The 21,839-nt window shown below is 44.7% G+C and overlaps 1 protein-coding gene across 2 annotated transcripts in view; it reads right to left on the bottom strand.

Annotated features, from left to right (window-relative positions):
* Positions 1-21,839, bottom strand: part of Snx30 (sorting nexin family member 30) — a 103,324-nt gene that overhangs the window by 18,640 nt on the left and 62,845 nt on the right. For both annotated transcript variants that reach the window (XM_046451592.2, XM_058581631.1), the window contains exons 4-7: positions 19,773-19,931; positions 16,530-16,725; positions 15,428-15,627; positions 2,094-2,180 (exon numbers count right to left, since the gene is read on the bottom strand). In XM_046451592.2, the coding sequence (XP_046307548.1) occupies positions 2,094-2,180; positions 15,428-15,627; positions 16,530-16,725; positions 19,773-19,931 (642 nt within the window). The remainder of the gene's footprint in view (positions 1-2,093; positions 2,181-15,427; positions 15,628-16,529; positions 16,726-19,772; positions 19,932-21,839) is intronic.

Genomic DNA, 21,839 nt, shown 5'->3' with positions numbered 1-21,839 from the left:
CTATTCTACTCTTATTTCTATGAGGCCAACTTTTTTAGATGCCACAGTCAAATGAGACCATGAAGCATTTGTTGTTTTGTGAAGTGACTTCTATCTTTATATTTTGGGGCTAAGTGATTAGAAGGAAAAATTTTAATATAAAAGCAGTATTCCATGTCATTCTTTTTTCAATAGGACAGAGACTAGGGCCCAGCTGATGGCACAGTGTTCCAGAATATCATGGGGACAGCTTCAAACTCGCCAACAGGACAGGCAGCTGGAGACAGAGGTAGCTGTGCACCTGGTTGCGTTTCCCTCCCTTGTGACACACAGGATGGAAGAAGGCTAACAGGCCACCACAAGAGAAGCAAGAGGGAGGGTCCCGCCAGCAGCACTGGGCCAAGGACAAGGGCCCCAATCCCGCCCAGCTTCGTACAAGATGTAGAGAGCTAGGCTGGGGTTGTGGCTCAGTGGTAGAGCACTGCCTCATATGTGTCAGGCACTGGGTTCAGTTCTCAGCACCACATTATAAGTAAATGAATAAAATAAAGGTCCACCAACAACTAAAAAAATATATTAAAAGAAAAAAGATGCAGAGCGCTTCACCCTCAAGTGGAAAAGTCACACTACGGGTGATGTGCATATCAACATAAAAAGAATGCATTATATGCCTACTGGATACAGCGTATTGGATGTGGAGACATTTGGCATAAAAGAGGCTAGGCAATCTACTGTGCTTTGTGACTCATTCCCTCACCCATGAAATGGGGACGGAACAATGCCTTCCCTCTGGTCCTCAGATGACCATCATCATCATGTAACATTGTTCATATTTTTAAAAGCACTACATAAAGACAAGGAGTGCCATTTCTGAAGTTTGGGTTTTGAATTCCCAAAGCTGGTTCCTTTCCAGGTAGGTGTCAGCAGCAGTAGTAAGAACCACGGCAGAGGAAGGATGGGAGAATGGAAGAACAGAAGGTAGAAGAGAGGGAGAGGGGAAGGAGGAGTCACAGAGAGAGAAAAGGAGGAAGGGAGGGGAAAAGGGAGGAAAGAAGGAGAAGGAAAAGTTCTCATGTCAAACTATTTCCCTGAAACTTGGATCCCCACTATTATCTTTTTAATAGCACTCCCTATCCCACCCCTTCTTTGAAAACAAATAAACTTTATGATTGCAAACAAAAAAGGAACAGAATAACATAGTGGCAGTGGCAAAGTCCCACAGTTGTACACAGGGTACAATCCTAGCTCTACCAGTTGCTAGCTATGTGATACTGGACCTTGGTTTGTTCATCTCTTAAATGGGAACAATAATGATACCTAAACCATATGGTTGTTGTATAGAGTAAATGAGAGTAGCTTAGCACACTATAAGTCCTTATGCACTGGATATCATGACTCTTGCTTTTAACCCTGGCTGGAGGGAAGAGAAGGACAATGATTGGAACGACTCACACAGCAGATACATTTGGGATCCTGATCCTTTATCTCAAGTCAGAGGGCAGCAGAGACAAGTTGGACCTGTGCTTCTTAAACTCCAAAGGAGTCAAGAGACACTTTTTGTTGGCTTTTGCCCCTAATTCAGCCAAGCTGCAGTCCTACTATGCACATGGAGCATACAGTCTGCGCCCCCCGAACTCCCCACTGCAGTCGGACAACACACCCCTCGAGTGCTCTGAGGGGTGTGCCACAGGTCACTGGCCACGCAGCCACATCAGCTGCTATGCTCATGTCTAAGCACTTTCTCCTGCCTTCCGTGACTTCCTCATCATGGGTGGGTAACAGTTTGTGGCCCCATCATTGAACCTTACTTTGAGAGCTCTGATCTGAACTGTTCTTCCCTCCCTCTGCAATGCCATTTTACCGAGTAAGAAACGGCCAGTGAATGGGATGCAAGTCTCTTAAAAAATCCCAGAAAACAGCAGAAAATTGAACCCCTAGTGCACATTAGGAACTCTCAGAAATAGGATGGAGGAAAATAATAACATCAACATAGCCCAGCTGACACTGACCACCTTGGTCGTACAGATCTAGGGAGGCGCCTAACTTAGCACCAGCAGGGAGGTTACAGCTTGCAGCCGGGAGCAGCCCATCTCTTGCGTGGGGGCTTCCCTGACCTTGGGGCGGTCTTCCTTTCTCAGAGCCACCGCTTCCAGTTTGGCTTCGTACTCTGCTTGAACCTGGTCCCTCTTCTTCAATACGCTCTGTAGGAAGAGACAGAGAGGAAAAGCATGTAACACAGAGTCCACAAAGGGACCTCGGACGTCCAAGGCAACAGCTCCTTTACCCCAGCCCTTCCCAAATCAGAGCACCATGTGATGGCCCCATCACACACTGCAGGGTCCAAGTGCTGCAGAGTGGCTGTGGAGGAAGCAGGGAAGAGGAGGGAAGGAAGGAGAACCAGCCCTAGAGACTGAGCCTTCCAGCAAGATAACCGTGCCTGATGCTAAAAGTGAGATGGTTCCAGGGAAGGGAGAAACATGCCCACCCACTGCTGCACAGACAGGAGGACCCAGCTTTGCCATGTGCAGAGGACCTGGCTCTGGGAAAGGTGGAGTTTCACAGGGAACAATGTGGGACGTTCTCTGAACTCACTGGAAGAGTCTTTACTTTTTTTTTTTAACTAAAAGTTCTTTACTATTATTATTTTAAACATTTAGTTAATTGACAAATCAAAATTTACTGTGTCTCACATGCTGTTTTGAAATATGTACACATTATACAATGACTAAATTGAGCTACTTAACTATGCGGTATCTTGCACACTTAATTTTTCTGTGGTGAAAACATTTAAAATCTATTCTCATAGCAATTTTCGAGAATATATTACAGTGAACTGTAGTCGTCATGTCATGCAGTACATCTAGGAGAGTTCTTGACTAATTCATTGAGTTGATGCCTGGTGGACTGACCGGTTCATTGATCCATGAGCTGCTTACTTGTCATTGATTCTGGGCCAGGTAGACAAAGAGATGCTACTTAAGGGGTTCAGTCTGAGAGAGACATAGTACTATGTCTATCTGTACTATGCAGACATAGTACAAGGCTATATTTGGTACAAGAGCTGCATGGGTGCAGGTCCAGAATTCCTAGAGCCATACGGCCAGCCTGCCAGAGTGGGTGGTCACTGGGCCCAAACTAAGCCATCCCTGGATGGCACTAAGGTCGGGGAGCCAAGTGCTCAAGGTTCCTAATGTGCACTAGACACTCACTCCTAAGACCCATGCCAATAGAAGGTCAGCACCTAGAGAGGATGTCCTTAATGTGTCCTGGGCTCACTGCCGTCGCCTCACCCGGTCTGAGCTCTGCCTCTAAGACCCCACCGACCAAAACAGAAAGGCTTGCAGTAGATATTCTAGAAAAACATCTGTTTTATTAAAGAGTTTCTTATCTTCTTCTTCTGGTAGAATCACAATGGCAAATAAAGAATGAAAAGAACTCTTCTTTCCCACTAACTCAGAAGACAAAAGTTGCTATAAAAGTTTCTGAACATGAAGTTTCCTGGTAGGGACATTCCCACAGGGCATGGAATCAGGAAGGAGGTGTGCCTGAGCTACAAGGTGGGCACTTTGTGTCCCTGACGGTGCTCTCAAAGGTGATGAGTGACTGAAGAGCTGAGAGCACTCCAGGGCCAACCTTCTGACGGGATGCACCAACACTGGGAACCCCAGGTCTTCCCTGAGGAAGAATTTCCTCTGAGGAACGTCTTCCCATGAGAAGAGCATGAGCTAAAACTGCAGCTGTTTAATCCTCACCTTTCTCCTAAGTGCTCTGATAGCTGCTCCTCACTCTTAGTAACCTTTGAACTGCATTTACAGTGCTGTTCCAGGGGACCTTCTACTATGATGGAAATGGTCCATAAAATGCGCTAATACACTGGTCACTAAGCTCCAGGTGCTTATCAAGCAGTTGACATGTGGCTCATGTGATTAAGAAGCAGGGTTTAAATTTTTATTTAGTTTTACTAATTTGACTTTAGAATTAATAAGTAGTTATATATGGCTAGTGGTTAGCATATTGGAAGACATAAATCTATAAAGTAAAACTAAAGAAAATAAAGCAGCACCAAAAAACACACACACAAAAAAAAAACTAGGATCCTTCACATATCAGAACTAATGAGAACAAATTAAAAAAATCTTTTTTAAAAAAGGATCCTTTCTGGATTTCACGGAGGCCAAAAAATAATCCAAATCTGGGTCTGGCACCAGGGGAGGTAAAAATCATACCCTCGCCCAAGATAAATAAAGACACAGTGCCATCCACAGAGTGCTGGACAGCCAGGGAAGGGGCGGTAGGAATCTTTCCAGCGTATGCATGTCCCTCCCAGGATGCTGCAGAGCTTACTGGAAAAAAGCACACATCATGGGCTGGGGATGTGGCTCAAGCAGTAGCGCGCTGGCCTGGCATGCACGGGACACTGGGTTAGATCCTCAGCACCACATTAAAAAAAAAAAAAAAAAAGATGTTGTGTCCACCAAAAACTAAAAAATAAATATTAAAAATTCTCTCTCTCTTAAAAAAAAAAGAAAAAGAAGAAGAAGCAGCAGCAGCAGCACCACCACCACCAACACACATCACCAGTCCAGCACTTTGAAGAATGGAGATGAGTTGCTGCAGTGGCATTCGCTGTGCCTGTGTGGCAAGAACCTCAAAGACAATTTATGGCCTTGGAATGCAGCCAGCCCAGTGTGGGGCTTTCTACTCCATGTGACCCCATGAGGTTGCCAGGGCCCCTGGGAGAGGGGTGGGGAGATACACCCACCCCACAGAACTAAAACAGTCTAAATGAGTCTCCTCTTGCCACCCCGCAAAGAAGACAAGGGAGCCCTAAGATGCAGCCACATCCCCTTCCCCCAGTCAGCCTGGCCATTCCCCTCAGCCTCTGCTGCCCTGGCCTCCCCTGGAGCAGCCAGAACGCTGCCCTCTTGTGCAGCTGGCAGGAGGATCTTGCTAACATCCCTGTGTCACCTTTCGCCTCTGCAGGGTTCTTGTGGGCCATTATCCCTGCTTTCCAGACAAGGAGGCTTGGTACAGCGACAATGGCAGGACCTGCTTGAGGCCCCACTGCTGGCTGACAGCACAGCAGTGACCTGTCCAGCCTCTTCCTGCTACATTGCGGCTTAGGGTTCCACAACCTGAGCACAACACAGAAAGCCAGGGGACCCGTCTGGAATAGAAACAAGCCATTGGAGACGACTGTCCTTGTGGAGAGATCTCTGGCCACTGTTGGCCAGAGGCCGAGAGGATGGATGGGCTCCCACCCCAAACATGCAGCCTCTGCAGGTAAAACCAGCCAAACCAGCCTGTGACGATCAGATGGCACCCAAGCCTGAAACAGACCACGTCATCTCCACACAGAGGCCCCTCCATCACCAAGGAGCCAGCACAAGATAGGGACAGCTGGGCCTTTCACAGAACTTCATAGGGATCTGGTTCCAACAGACATGACAAATCAAAAAGGTGAAGTGCGGGGACACTTTCCTCCTTATGCCACGTCATCCAGTTCTGACTTGAAGCCTCTTCCCTTGCCTATCCCAGGGCGGGGTTTCAGCAAAGAACACCACACAAAACCCTTTTATGCACGGACCTTCAGGCTAGAGGGAACAAACCAGTAAACAGACAGGGCATGAGGGAGCTCTAGGCGGCTCCAGAGGGAAAAGTCAAACAAGAAAGGAGGGTGTGAAGGGTCTCACACGGAGACAGCAACTTTAGAAATATGGGATAAGCTTCTCTTGGTCACTACATTGTTTTTGTTTTGTTTTGAGGGGTAGGGGGGCTGGCACCAGGGATTGAACCCAGAGGTGCTTAACCACTGAGCCATATCCCCAGCCTCTTTTTGTTTTTATTTACAGACAGGGTCCTCTAAGTTGCTTAGGGCCTTGCTAAATTACTGAGGCTAGGTTTGAACTCGTGATTCTCCTGCCTAGGCCTCGTGAGCGCTGGGATCACAGGCATGCGTGACCATGCCTGTTTTTAAATGCAGAGCCTTTCATCATGATTTTCAGTGTTCCTTTCAAACTAAGACAGGACAAATGACTCAGTTTCTTTAACAAGTGAGTTGAAAAAAGAAGTGGATGGAAAGACATTTTAAAATATGTAAGGAACATCTCAGCCAATGTCTGGATCTTATTTGGATTATGTTTTGGGGCGGGGACTATGAAAGCAGTAGCTGAGACAACGCGAGCACTAACTGGATACATGACCGTAGTAAGAACTGGGTTTTGTTTTCATAGGTGTGATGACAACGTGGTTCTTTTTCTTTAAGGAACAGTTGTATTTTAGAGATACATATGAATACTTTTGTATGAAATGATATGATGTCTGGGATTTGCTTTAAAATAATCCAGGCAGCAGGGGATGTTGGGAGTGGGTGGAAAGAGAGTCATAAGATGGCTGTGAGTGGCCAACTGGTCAGCTGGCTGGGTACATGTGGGCTTATCAATTTCTGGACCTGACTTTTTTCTACCACAAAAAAAAAAAAAAAAAGTCAAAGAATTGGAAACATAGTATCTGTCATCCAAATGTTTACAAAAAACTAATAATAGCTATTAGGAGGCCTGCAACCACGTCATTCAGGACCAATTTATGGCAAAAGCCTTTATTCCACAATGACAACCGTCTGGAACAGTCAGATCACAGACATTTTCTGTGGTTTGGCTCTCAGGGATGCCACTGGATTTTTTTCCAGGAAAACAAAACACTACCACAATGGTCAGTATCTACAGGAAAACTTAACATTCCTTCCCCAGAACTCATGCTGTGTCTCCCCCTGGCAAAGCTGTGGGCCCACAAACCGTGGGAGGGGAAAGAGCAGTCCTCGGATGCCCAGAACAATAGGTGGCAGCTGCCGAGAAGCCTCCTCCATCCCTGAGGTTTTGTTTAAGCTTCCAATCTTTGTGGAAGAGGGACAGCTGGATGCAGGGATGGAGAGTACATGAAGCAACAAGAACAGCTTAGCCGAACCCAACAGCCCTGGTATGCCAAAGACCCAGGAGCAGTGCCTACAGGACGCTGGGTGTTCAAAGAAAGAGGCTCACCTGAGATAAAGCTACAACACCTGCCTCAGGGCAGCCCTCTCGGAGAGTGTCCTCCTGCAGTCAGGAGAACGCATGACTGGTCCGGGCGGACACGCAATTTCTGAATAAATGAATGAGTTCAGGCTGCTCCTGAGACAGGCTCCTTCTAGACACTCAGTGCATGAAAGAGAGACCACCTGTGAGCTCACTGCCCTTGGGCAATGTTATAATACAGAAACCACACGGGCCCCCTAATTGAAGATTTGCTAATTTGGAAAATAAAGAAAAATGTAAATGGTGCGCACCATCCATAATCTCCTCTCTCAGACATAATTGGCAATACTTTTTTACTTCATTTCCAACCTCCTTTGATGTTTCCCATCCTCTGTTTCCTCCTCCTGTGCTTCTGTTATTAAGATGCTAGGCTTATGGTAAGGTCCCCTCATATTCATGTTTTTTTCTAGCTACCATCTTTCTGTTTCTTGTTATACATAGTTTTAACTTTTTCTTCTAATTCTATTGATTTCTCTTTTTTCCATTTCTATCATGGTTTTAACTTCCAAAAATTCATTGTTCTCTGAACTTTAAAAAATTCTTATTGTATGGTGGTGACTTCTCTTTCTGGGGATACCAATGATTTTTTTTTTTGTTTTTTTCATCAAAGGAGAAGAAACTTGGGCTGGGGCTGTAGCTCAGCGGCAGAGTGCTTGCCTTAGCAATCCTCAGCACCACATAAAAAAAAAACAAATAAAATAAAGGCATTCTGTCCATCTACAACTACAAAAATAAACATAAAAAAGGGTGGTGGGGGAGGAACTTTCCCCTCTCAATCTTTATCTTGTTTGTCTTTACTTCTGATATTCATGCTAGAATCTTCCCTTAAACATCTGGCAACCCTTGCTTTTTGCACATAGAGGGCTTGTTGACAATTCTCTAGAAGGGAGTCTATTGGTCCTTTCATGGGGGACCCTCCCTCACCCACCCCTCACCAATATTAGTATTCTTAGTCTCTTCTCTTGGCTTGTTCAGATTTTCTAGAAATGCCCCCTCTACCCCTCATACAGGGGGTTGAAACCCAGGAGCACTCTATCCCCAGACCTTTTTTTTATTTTGAGACAGAGTTTTGCTAAATTGCCCAGACTGGTCTCAAACCTGCAATCCTCCTGCCTCAGCCTCTGGAGGAGCTGGAATTACAGGTAGTTCCACAGTGCCTGGCTCTAGGAAACTCTCTTGTCATCCTTCCCTGTTAGACAAAAAGCTGGGAGCCTCGCAGGGGAAAGTGATGACACCTCAACTTCCAGTAACCTTTCCCTGAATGCCTTCAACTGTACCTGAAGTCCCTCTGTTCAGAGCCCCTCTAATTTTACCTCTGACAGTGAATGTGCCCGTTTAGTCTGCATGGAGAAGGGACAGTGTTCCCTGTGTGAGGAGGGAGGAGACAATCTGAAGCACTAACTGATTCTCAGACTCTCAACTCCTCTTCAGCCCCAACTCCCTGTCCCAGAGGGGTGTGTACTTCTAGTCCTTGAATTTGGGGCGGGGAGGGGGGTATTGAGTCATCTAAATAACTTCTCGTCTCTCAATTGGCTTTCTGGTTCCCATATTGTATTGCCTATTGCTCTTTGGGGGCAGTTGCTTCTTCTTTCCTGGTAATGGAGATTTAACCCAGGAGTGTGCTTTACCACTGAGCCACATCCCAGCCCTTTTTATTTATTTATTTATTTTTTAAATTTTGAGACAGGGTCTCACTAAAGTTGCTGAGGATGGCCTCAAACTTGTCATTCTCCTGCCTCAGCCTCCTGAGTTGCTGGGACTACACACCCAGCTGCTGCTGCTGCTTTTTTTTTTTTTTTAATACTTCCATTGTCAGGCTGGGGATATAGCTCAGTTGGTAGAGTGCTTGCCTCACATGCACAAGGCCCTGGGTTTGATTCCCAGCACCATACATCCAAAAAAAAAAATTATATACACACACTCTCTCTCTCTCTCACTTCCAGTGCCATTTTGGTAGGGTTTCATAAAGTAGTAGTTTAAATGTGTACTCAGTCCATCATCACTGAGAATATGAGTTTAATTTTGATATTTTTCTTTTTTTTCAAAATCCTTCAAGATCATCAAGCACATTTCACATCCTGCTTCGTGTTTTCACCTGAAGTTGTAAGAAATGAGCCCCTCGGTTTCTCTATTCACTTTTGTTCAGAAAGGAGGACTTTTTGCTTAACAACTCAACCTTCCAGAAAAAATCTTCAATGCAGTTTTTGAAAGGCAATGAAAACCCAAAGCATAAACTGGCAACGTCCCTGTACTTTGTCTCATTAGCGCCACCTCGTGGCCCAGAGGTGGACAGGCTGTAGAAAGCAGCAGACACCTGAACTGGAGAAGAACCCTCCCAGGGTGCTGTGGAGGGCGTCCCAGCTCAGAGCCAACACATCTCCACCACACCTCCAGGACCCCCACACCATTAAAATCCTCCGTCATCCTTCACCCCATTCTCCTAGGAGCACTTCTCTGAAGTGATCCTCTACTTTTTTCCTCCTACCACATCAACCACAGTCCTCCTCAGGATCAACCCCGTTGTTCCTTGTTCTTCTTCTTAATGGCGGACACTGACCCACTAAATAACATCAATCCTGAACTCTCTGCTGGCCCTGCTCTCACCTCCCCAGGTGAGCTCCCTCAGCCTTGCAGACTTAAAACTCGTCCACACACAAGTGGCCCCCAAATTCCTATTCTTTTACTGAACTAAAACTCATCATCAACTGCCATGACATCTCCATTTTAATGACTAATGGGTATTTTTTAACTCAACATGGCCAAACAACTCGATTCCCAACTGCCCAATCTGTTCCTCCCTAGACTTCCTCGTTCCAATACACGTTACCACTATGTATTCAATTGCTGAAGCCCAAAACCTCAGTTCCTCCCTTTCTTACTTCATGTTAAAACATTATATCCTATCGTTCTATATACAGGATACCTTTAAAAAAAAAGAAAACTTAAATTGATCAATTTCATGGGTGTCCTATAAAATTCTGTAGGTTTTTATACATGCCCTATACATAGGATGATGGAAGTAATGGGTTAATACAACAAGTGTAGTTGGCCTTCCATCCAAAATGGGCTCCAAATCCATCCACTGCTCTACCACTATAGTCCCAGCACTACCACCCCAGGCTCCTGTGCACCTCCTGAAGGTCCCACCCACCTCTACTCTGATGGTCCCGAGGCCCACCCCTACTCTTCTTGACTATCTAGCCTCTGTACTGGAGCCCTAGCTATCTCCTGAAAGTAAACATTGCATCCCACAATTCCCCTGCATAAAACGAAAAGATTTCCCTTCTGTTTCTTAGGATAGAATCCAGACTCTGACCCACAAGACCATGAGCCTTACCCAGCTCTCTGACTTTACCTCTGACCTTGCTCCCTAGCCTCCGCTCTACTGGCCTTTCAGATCCACAAAGACAAGCTCATTTCTGCTTTCACAGCTTTGCACCAGTTATTCCCTCTGCCTCAAGTGCTCCACCCTCCGACCCTTGCATGGTGAACTCCTCCATGACATTAAGGTCTCAGCCACAGCCACTTTCTCCACATGGCTTTCCCTGATAACCCGACTTCCTTCAGACCCTCACACCTCACCCCGGCATCCACCAAGACCTCCAAGATAAGCTACTTGTGGATTTACAGATAAGCCTATTCCAGAAAATAACAAGACACACAACATACAACAGTTATACATTTGTAAATATTCTGAATTTACTAAGCCATCAAATCCAGTTAAATACTTGTTGACCCTCTTCCATGGATAAGGCAGGGTGACAGTCTGAACCTCCTTAAGTAAAGCATCTCTGCCTCCTGGCCTGGGCATAATGACCCCAATAAACTCAGAAGCACTGCCAGGAATTTGGTAAGATGCTTTTTCTCTGCCTGTCACTACATTGAGTACATTTTACACACATAGTCCCTAGGGTGCAAAAATCCAAAGACTGGGATGTAGCTCAGTGATAGAGCACTTGCCTAGCACGTACAAGGCCTTGAGTTCAATCCCCAGTACTGTAAAACTATAAATGAAATTTTCTCTGTGCAAATACATCCAAGGGCTCACATGTGCCCTTGTGTGTCAGGGTGTGTGACATGAGGGCTCCTCCCCAACAGGCTCCATGCGGTCTCTCTCTCCACACATCCTTGGAATACAGGCCTTCAACCATCTTTAAAATTGTTCTCATTGTTTCCTGCCTGAAAATCTCACTGCTCCATTTGTTCCACGTGGCCTCTAACAACCCGACTTTTGATATGTTCTCTCTCCATCTCCAAAGAGAACAGAATGTACTCAGCCACAATCATCCTTAAATAGATACAATTTGACACAGATTTGAAAAGCCAGAGATCACCTAGTTTCCTCTTGGCAGGTAGTGAACACAAGGCTACTAGGTGACTAGCCACTAGGGAGTAATGTCTGTGGCCAAAGAACAGAGAAAAGCTTTACCTACAGGGTTCTGTTTCCTTAAACAAAATGAACTAATTAGACAAAATGATCCCAAGGGTCCTTTCAAACCCTGAGAGGATCCCAACCACAGTCCTACTAGAAGAGAGCTTCAAGAAGCCCATCTAGGGACAAATCAACCCTCAACAAATTCTAAGGCAAAAGCCACTAACTTCAAATGACAAGGAGAAATACTTTGATTCACCCAAAACCAAGGTAAAAAGGTGACAAAACGTGACCACATCAGAATCCCCACTGAAACCAAACCAGGACTCATCTCAGTTCCAAAACCTACTCGGCAGTTGCTAAGGAAGATGTCACACCCAGGTCTTCAGCAATCCTTCTCCTCCAATTTTAGGTCTCATAGTGATAGCAAAGTCTGTCTCACTTATGTCTAAACAAATCAGAAAATTGTTTTTAAAATGGAGGCTGAGGAACTGGGGTTGTGGCTCAGCGGCAAAGTGCTCGTCTAGCACGTGCGAGGTCCTGGGTATGATCCTCAGTACCACATATAAAATACAGAAAATAAAGGTATTGTGTCCAACTACAACCAAGAAATAAGTGGATATTTTTTTAAAATAAAATAAAATGGAAGCTGAGTGTGGTAGAGCACACCTGTCACCCTAGCTCCTCAGGAGGCTGAGGCAGGCAGATGGAAAGTTCAAGGCCAGCCTGAGCAACTTAATAAGACCCTGTCTCAAAATAAAATTTTTTAAAAAGGGCTGGGGACATACCTCAGTGGCAAAGTGCTTGTGTAGCATGAGCAAGACCTTGGGCAAGGGGAGGAAGAGAGAAAGAGAGAGAGGGAGAAAGAGAGAGGAAGGAAGGGAGGGAGGGAGGGAGGAAAAGAGAGGGAAATAAGTTAGCTAAGAATTCTTGCTGGGCATGGTGACACATGACTGTAATCCCAGGGGCTCAGGAGGCTGAGGCAGGAGGATCACAAGTTCAAGGCCAACCTCGGCAACTTAGCAAGGCCCTAAGCAACTTAGTGAGACCCTATCTCAAAATAAAATATTAGAAAAAGGGTTGGGGATGTGGCTCAGTGGTTAAGCACCCTGGGTTCACTTCCCAGTATTAAAAAAAAAAAAGAATTCTTAAAAAGCAGCAAAGTTCAGCTTGGTGTTGTGGTGCATGCCTGTGATCCCAGCAACTCAGATGGCTGAGGGAGGAGGATGGTAAGTTCAAAGCCAGCCTCAACAACCTAGTGAGGTCCTCAGCAACTTAGTAAGATTCTAAAAAAATAAAAAGGGCTGTGAATGTGGCTCAGTGATAAAGTGCCCTGGGTTTCATCCCCAGCACAAAAAAGAAAGAGGAGGGGGACAGGGAGAAAAAGAGTGGAATGGAACAGAAAGCGGGGTGGCAGTAATGTTCACAGGCAGGAGAGCCATGGAAGACACCTATCACTGTCCCAATGTCTTTAGTCCTGGCCACATGGACTCTGACAATCCTAAATGTAGTCTTGGTTTTGTAGTCAGATCACTTCTGTCTGACACAGAGCACTCTGCAGAGGTGTTTTCCAGTTGCAGACAGTGGCAGCAAGTGGCCTCTCTCACGGAGTTTAGCTCAGCTCACCACGGGACAAAGCCTGGGAGTCACAGATGGCCAGTCAACTGTTCTGCCCTCTCCAGACAGCACTGTGCATGATCCCTTCTCCCAGCCTCCTTAGCCTGACTGCAATTCTGTTCAGGCTCAGTAAACAAGAAACACATTATACATGCCTCACACATGGGGTGAAGAAAGAGAGTGAATTCATGTTTCTTTGATGTATAACTTCAATTACTCACACAAGCTTATGTTTCACAGTGTAATAATGTTTCAATAAAGATGCCAGATAAATCCCTGCAAAATGACAATTCAAAATCCTGCTTCAAGTACAAATACATATTAAGTACTAACTTTCTTGCCACATGTAAAAACAAAGTGACTTGGACTATCATATCCAATGCCGTGCATGCACTGGATAAAAAGCCTGAGTAAGGTTAAGGAGCATTTTGATGAAGGAAGCCTTTGTCTGTATAAGAGACAAATCCAGAGACACCCCCAGGGATTGTAAAAACACGTTTGTTCACAAAAACAGACACTCTTACTTTATAAGTAACGTGAAATATTTTGGTTCATTTTAAGTAAGTCATAGGCCTTTCATACTTGTTTCAACTGCAGGATTAAACATGCAATGTGTGTACCTCCATTTTTAAAAAAGGCAATGTTGACAGAGGAAAATGAGCTGTTCAATTTGGAGCCAGAACTTTTGGTTTTCAGTTTCTGTTCCAATGATAACCAACAAAGCTGTCTCAGGCTTAAGATCTCACACCTGAACTTTATCCTAGTACCAGCACCAATTTCATCCTACAGGTAAGGAAATTCACACCAATTTCCTGATCACCGTGAGATCCAGGCGAGAGCCTACCTTTGAAAACCTTTTACTAGCTGCTTCATGGTATCAGTGAGACTGTGATTCATTTTACCAGGAAAGGACCCTACTTTCCACGGTCCACACTTTAACATGGATCAGGAGCCTTAACACATTCACACCTGATAGAACAAGACAGATCTAGGATGATGGGTACATGGGATTTTGTCAGACTATTAAGTCTCTCTGCTTTTGTGTATGCTTGAAATTTCCACAGTACAATTTTTAAAGTCTTTATAAATATTGATTCATTTTTTTACTCCCCTTCTCAAACTACACAATATCTTCATAATTCTATGATTTTTTCTGGTTTTCCAATTTTACAACCCGGTTGACCGATAGCTTTCTCAATAGATTTGAGCAATCCCTGGTAGGTCAATCTTAATGGAATGCCCCAAAGACAGACAAATAATTCAGAGGTCTCCTCTGGAAGTAGGAAGGGAAGTTAGGGATGTTCAACACTGAGCTGCATAGCCTTTTCTGTTGTCAGGAAGACAAATTTTTCTCTTTAACTGGTGCCATCATCAAGGCCATGAGGCCATGCTTTCAACCAGTCTCTGCATGTGTGGGAGGTTTCTGGTGTGGGCTTTAAAGCATTCCATCCTGAACTCCACCCTTACTCTGCATATAGAGTTGGATGTAGAAATCTTTTGTCCTCGTAGGTCCTCTGTCTTTTCTCCTCCATCACTGCTGGACCAAGGTCATTCTGATTCTTATTCCTTTTATCACCTCCCTCTTTCTTCAAAGGCTTTCAAAATCATATCACTTTTGTTTTTAAATTTCACAATATACTTTGGGTTGTTCTCTTTTCATTCCTTTTTCTGGGCAATTAGCATCTTCTTTCAAAATGAAGATTTATGTCTTTAAGTTTGGAAAATTTTCTTGTATTGTTTCCTTCATAATTTCCTTTCCTAAGTTTTTCCTATTCCCTCACTCAGGAACTCTTCTCAGTCTGATATTGAACCTTTGGGATTAATCCTCTAATCTCTTAACTTCCTATTATATGAAAACTTGCATTTTTGTTTTACTTTTCAACTACCTTTTTATTTATCTTACTTTCTAAGATTTCTTCAGTGTCATCTTCCAACTTCACCCCTCAAATTTATTTTAGCATATTTAAACTCCCAAGAGCTCTAATTATCTAATTATTCTTTTTCCATAACATCCTCTTCTTATTGAAGAGACACTTTATCTCCCTGAATTCTCAGAGTACACTAATAAGAATTTTTTGAGTGGAGATGTAGCTCAGTGGTAGAGTACTTGCCTAGCTTGTGCAAGGTCCCTGGTTCAATACCTTGCACTACAAAAGAAAATTTTCTCCCAAACTTTTTGTCTTCATTTAATTCACATAACTGGTTCACCAGGTTTTCTATTTATATGACCCATGATGTCAGTCCACATACCTGTGACCTCCTAGGAAGAAGGAAATGTGTACCACATGCAAGCAGGCAACAATCCATTACTTTTTTTTTTTCCCATTACTTCTTGATAACAACTATTACCGAGAAAGCACCTAAGTGCACAAGAAGCAAGCCAGCTTACCTTCATGGAGTCAGAGTATAAAATATATTCCCTGAGCACAGGTAGGAAGTCTTCTGTCATGTCATCCGTCAGCTCTTCCAAGGCTGTCGAGCAGTTTCCGATACAGGCCGACACACCCTCCAGGGGCTCAGCCAGCTCACCTTCTAGTGCACTCCACGTGGAGTACACAGGCCCATATTCTCTCAGCTCCACAAGGTACTCTACAAGGGGCAGAGGACAGGACTAATTACAGTCTGGCTGGGTGGCCATCCCTGGTGTTACTGGGTGGCCATCCCTCGTGATCACCACAGCCAAGAGCACTCTACATGATAATGTGTCTCCTTGGCCGTTCACCCACCTGAGCACACTCTCCTGTGAGCACAGCACTGTTTCCAACGTGACTTCTTAAAACCTCTGAAAACGGATGTTACCTGATGATATCAGGATATCCAGGCCTCTGTTAATGGGGACCACGATGCTTCATGGGGAAAACTGGAAAGAGCCACACCCCCAAACATCTTCAACTATAACCAGTTGCCTCCCCATACAGGGAAGCAGTATTTTAATAGACTTTCAGAAAGGTTCAGGGGGTGTTTAAGGGGGGGTGGACAACTCATTCACAAGGAAAAAACAATGGAATTTTAGAAAACATATTCCTAAAAGAGATGTGGTCTTCCATAAGTTGACTCACTCACTGTGGTCATCCCAACATCTTGTCCCATCAGATTCATGACCTTTAAGAATGGACAGTGCCCACAGCTATTTCTGTGGGCCCCACAGGGCATTACCTCTGGGTAAAGGAGGGGAGAGGCACCAAAAGGAAAAAAAAATGTTGTGTTCCCCACCGCCCCCCCACACCTGTCACCAGGATTCTTGTCAGGACATAAGAATGCTGTTGCCATTGTTTAATTACCAAGAATGGCAACTGATAAAGAATCTTTCCTGCCTGCTTCCTGTGTCAGCTTGATCATTAACCAGGAGGCTCAGAAGCGGTTGTTTGGCATGGGAAAAACAAACATTGAGATGCGGGACAAAGAATGGAGTATAAAATTATGCTCTAGTCACAACTAGCTCCTTTTCTCATATTTATTTGCTTGGTATCGGGTCTCAACAAAGAGCTCACCTATTTCTTCTTTGATGATCCGCTGGGCTATTCGATCGATGGTTCCCAGTTTGAGTGCAAAGGTGTCTAAGTATTCACCTATAGCTGCAAACTCAAGGGGCCGACTCCTCAGCTTGTAGCCTCCAGTGACATGCTTGACTGACTCGCCCACTCTGGTCAGCAGTGCCATCCCCTGCTTCTTGTAGGCGTTCAGGTCCTAAGGACGACATGAACAAACACAAAGCACACCATCACGCACACGGCTAGGCTACGTAGGCCAGCTTCTCCAGGCAGCTTCTTTTTTGGAAATGGAAGACTAGGAAAACAAGGAGCTGAGATAGAGGACCTGGTCACATACACAAGAGTGTCCCCTCCTTGACATCAGGACAACCACACTCAAATCCTGGTTGTACACAGAGTTATCCAGAGACCCCTGTCCACAGAGCTGGTCTCCAATCCCTGCAGTTATTTCACTCATCTGAGCACGCTGCCCTTCAAACATGGCACTGTTCTAACATGATTTTTAAAGTCTCAAATGACAACAACAACAAACACCCTATCTTGCCTTCATGAGTAAAACTGAAGAGCTGAGATTCTGCCATTCATCCCCCGCACTCGTGTAAACCCCAACTGAAGCCACCTAGGGAGAACAGAGAGCAGAGGGTGTAAGCAGGCAAGGTGAGCAGAGCACTGCTAGAAAACTCAGGCAAGGACCGATGCTGTCACAACACAACGCCTTAACCCTCAATTTTTGGTAGGTCAAGGTGAAAACAGGAAACTCATTGAGTCTTGGAACCCACTCTGGACAGGAGCTGTGTACACACCTTTAAGTCCTGAGTAAAGAGGTTCTGAACACTGCTGTGTAACTGGACCTTACCTCGGCTCGGATAAGAGAGGTGCAGCTCCAGGAGTGGGCGTCACTCGAAGGGGTTGGATTACACCCACTTGTTGCAACCCTCCCCCTTGCCTCATTTGAATGCCTTCTCCCCAGTAAAACCGGGGTTCAAGGCGTGCTCCTCCTCTTTCTTGCCTGCCTTGCCCCTCCTTTTTGGATCTGTGGCTGAGAAGCGGTCACTGAACTCAAGAAGGTACTTTCTGTGTCTTATTCAGTCAACCAAAATTTATTTGGAGTGACCCTGACCAGTTTAGTCGTGTGGCATGACACACTGTATCTGAACTTTAAAAAGCACATGAGCTTGCCAGGTGCTTCCTCCCATCACCAAACTCTAAGAGGGACAGACAGCATCTTCAGGCTGTGCTATGTCACCTAGCAGTGCCTTCAAAAACAGTTTTAAAGGAAATGGATGAGGAGTCTGTTTCTCACCACCATACCACCAGAAGCAATACTGAGCTAGGTTGGATCTGTTCTGTTTTAAAGGCACCTCTCCTGGATTCACTCATGTGAAGCTGGATTCTTACTGAGAAAAGGAAGGACCCTATACATTTTAAAAATCATTTTCATATTGCTTGGCCTACAGATAAACAGGCATATTCTCTCTCTCTCTCCTCTACCTCTGCCTACCACCCTCCCCTCCCCTACCCCCCTCTCAACCCCCCCCCCAGACACACAATCTTTACCATCTTTTTGTCACACAATTCTTAATGACCACAGGTCCAACCTACCCCACCCCTTTCTCATTCATTCCATAAAGAAGGCAGTTTGAGGTCCTTTGGGGCACATGACCTGCAACATGGGTAAGAAAATGAACTACATTTTTGGAGAACGGGATGGACTTCACTTTGAGTACACCTTGAAAAAAACTATATCTGAGGATCAGTTCACCAGGAAACACATTTTTTAAAAGTGTACACGTTTGACCTGTGGCGGGCGGTGGGGGGCAGGGGGGCCTGGGGCGGATGGATGGGGAGGAAACAACAATAAATGAGATGCCATCGACAAGGATAAATGCCAACCGAGGTTAAAAAGCAAAACTAAACTGAAGGCCTCTGCCAAGTAGAGAGGGAGAATGAAGCCATCACTAAAGTCTTAAATATCTACTGATGTATTCTCTACATATTTTACAATTTTGACAAAGAAAATTGGACAGTATGTGCTCATCAATACCCTTGCCAACAGGGAACATAATACACACAGCCTTCATATGAAAATCTGATACCTGAAACTAAACACAGCGGGCGGGGAAAGCCAGTGCGAGGTCCAAGCAAGTGCCCCACTCTGCAGAATCACAGTGGGGCACCTCAGGCTCTCTTGGCCAGTTTTGCCAAAAGGGAAGGGCAGAGAAAAGCTGGTAACCAACCAACCTGAGTCTGGATATACAGTCTCAGGCCATATGTAGGACTCTAAGATTTCTCTGGTAAATGCTTGAATAATGCACACCTGATAAGAACAGGATTATGGTCAGGCAGTATGACACAGAGGGCAAGTGTGGCCTCAGGAGCCTCAAAGACCCAATTTCAGGTCCTAGTGATGTCACCTGACAAGTACAAATGCCCCAAACGTCAGTATCCTTATCTGTAAAATAAGGCTACAAGCAATTACACACAGCGTTCTTGTTCAGAATGCCCTTACCAAACACTTAATAAATATTCTCTCCCTTTTGTGCCCACTGTTGGTGAGACTGGCCTAATCCAGTAATATTGTTCCAGGAGAGCTTAAGTAAACATTTTATCTCTGCTTCTGGCAAGTGAAAATATTCTGACTTCCACTGCTATTCCAAGGGGTTGTAGCTCAGTGGTAAAGCACCTGCTTAGCATGTGTGAGGCACTGGGTTCAATTCTCAGCACCACATATGAATAAATAAAATAAAGGTCCAAGAGGGAAAAGATCTGGTTTCACCCTAAATAGAAACCACGCTAATACCAACAGGCACCCCCATCCCCCAAAACTGAGCAATTTATAAAACCTACTACAAAGGCACATTCATGCAGGTGGCTTGTGAGAGATCAAAGCTGCTTTTAAGAAAGCACCTATGCAGCTGAGCGCAGTGGTGTACACCTGTAATCCCAATGGCTTGGGAGGCTGAGGCAGGAGGATTTTGAATTCAAAGCCAGCCCCAGCAACTTAGTGAGGCCCTAAGCAACTCAGCAAGACCTTGTCTCTAAATAAAATATTTTAAAAAGTGCTGGGGATGTGTTCAGTGGTTAAGTACCCTGGATTCAATCCATGGATGAAAAAAAGAAAGAATGAAAGAAAGGAGGGAGGGAGGGAGGGAGGGAGGGAAGGAGGGAGGAAGGAAGGAAGGAAGGAAGGGTGAGCCTATGAATGACAATTTGGGGAAGGAATATACAAAACCGTGTCCTTACCTTAGCAGTAAGGAAAACATTAAAGTGTTCATTGAAAGACAGCACAGGGTGATCTGTGATTCTCTTTAGGAATTTATCCAAAGCTTTTCTTCTGGTCTCCACAAACTCTTCTGAAAAACGATCCACAACACCTTTCACCACAAACTTCTCAGGAAGTGGCTACGGAAACATGAAGAAAAATATCACAGTAATTGATGAGGCAGTGCAGGGGAAAAACCACCAAGCTCGCAAATAATTCCTACCACCCATCTGTCCAAGAACAGCATTTCTTGATCAGTTGGATCTTCATGTGGTCATTGATACAAAGATTTCTGAAAGGTAGATGGAGCAATCACAACTATCCTCTCAGTTTCATAACGCAAGGACTAAAACGCTGTAGAACAGCCCCTGAAATGCAGAGAAGTCCACATGGAGCTCACACCTGGGTAGAAGACTGGAAATGCAGCACTCGTCAGAGGTGCAGGCCACCCAGCCAGGTGTCCCAAACCAAAGCACCACGGGATCTGTCTTACTAAGGTACAGTTGTCCTTTAGGATAATTCCTTTATTCCAGTCAGTTCTTCTCCTGTTGCTACAGGCAGCCACTCTCATGCCCCAACTTTTTGTGCTAAGCAGATAACCAAAGTGGGAACCAGGAATGAGAGCAGCACATGGGAATTCCTGAGGAAATTCCTCAGGAAATTCAGCAGCAAATGGAAATTCCACAGAAAGCTGTCTACCCGGCACCACCCTCACTCTGCTTCTCCGGTGCCTGTGGACAGCACACCCTTCACCAAAGCTAATGTGTGTTTCATCTCTGTCCCTGACCTATCGGTTCCCCGAGATGCCCCTGTCACCCTCAATTAGTTATACCTTCTCTTCCCTGTATCTTCAACATCTCCTGCTCATCCAGCTTCATTCCTGGAGTCTAAAAAATATGGTTGGTTCTCTACCTGAAAAAAAAAAATCCAACCATCCCTTGACTTGACCTCTTCTCCACTCAACTTCCTGTCTCATTCCATCTTTTTGAAAAGAGCCACTTGATTTCCACTCTTTCCATTGATTTCTCAAGCCCCAACCTTCCCTCCAACCCAAAGAAAAGCCAGCTCTGGCACTGCACTGTCAAAACTGCATTTCTCTGCCCTCTCCACATCTGATGCAGAAACCACTCTTTCAGATGATCACAATGACTTTCTAGCCCCCCCAATTATGTGGCCATTTTTCTGTTCTTATGTCAGGAGTCAGTCGGGCAAACTGTCTTTTGATTCTGCTGAACAGGACTTGGGAGGAAGACCTAAGGAGCACATAGTGGTAGGTTGTGCCTCATTTCACAAAACAAAGAGCCTCCTGAATTAGCCATCCATTCTTCAGAGTTAGTACGATGATCTTACATCTGTTGAACCAAGAGTTTATTATTTAAAGGAACACTAGGGTAAACAACTTCTTCAAATGATTTCCTTCTGTAATAAGTGTTATTATTCCCAAAAGTACATGGCTTTGGGAATTTGTCTGTCCTCATTTCAAACATCCTGAATGGGACACGCCAACTCTTAGCCTCATCTTTATTACTTTCTGGTTGTTTGTGCATAGGAACCTGGGCTATGGTGAAGTCAAGTGTGTCTGTAGTCTGTACGTGAGATCATGTGTTCATGAGCTCAACACAGCTCCAAGTACACGGGAGAGGCCTAACAAATGCTAGATGTGGTTGTTAAATTTGTGAACACTGAAAACAGAAGCAAAATGGGGAATAGGACACAGGGTAGAAATTCCATGGATCATTAAGGCTAAATTTTTTTTTAATCCAGGATACCATTTCATACCTACTAGGATGGTTATTAGAAAATAGGAAACAAGTGCAAGAAAACACATAGAAAAAACTGTATCTTATACACTACTGGTGGGAATATAAAATAGTACAGCTGCCGTGGGAAACAGTTGGGCTGTTTCCCCCCCCCAAAAAAAAAATTAAGAATAGGCATAGAATTACCATATGATCCATTCCCTGGTGTGTAGCCAAGTTAGCAAAAAAAGAAAAAAAAAGTGTTACACCAAAATCTTGTACAATGAATATTCCTAGCAGCATGAGTTA

The sequence above is a fragment of the Marmota monax genome, unplaced genomic scaffold, assembly GCF_021218885.2.
Source record: "Marmota monax isolate L192 unplaced genomic scaffold, Marmota_monax_Labrador192_F-V1.1 WCK01_AAM20220418_F8-fsc00020, whole genome shotgun sequence".
NCBI classification, from domain to species: Eukaryota; Metazoa; Chordata; class Mammalia; order Rodentia; family Sciuridae; genus Marmota; species Marmota monax.
Note: the sequence above shows the minus strand (reverse complement) of the source record. Positions and strands in the feature narration are given on the sequence as shown.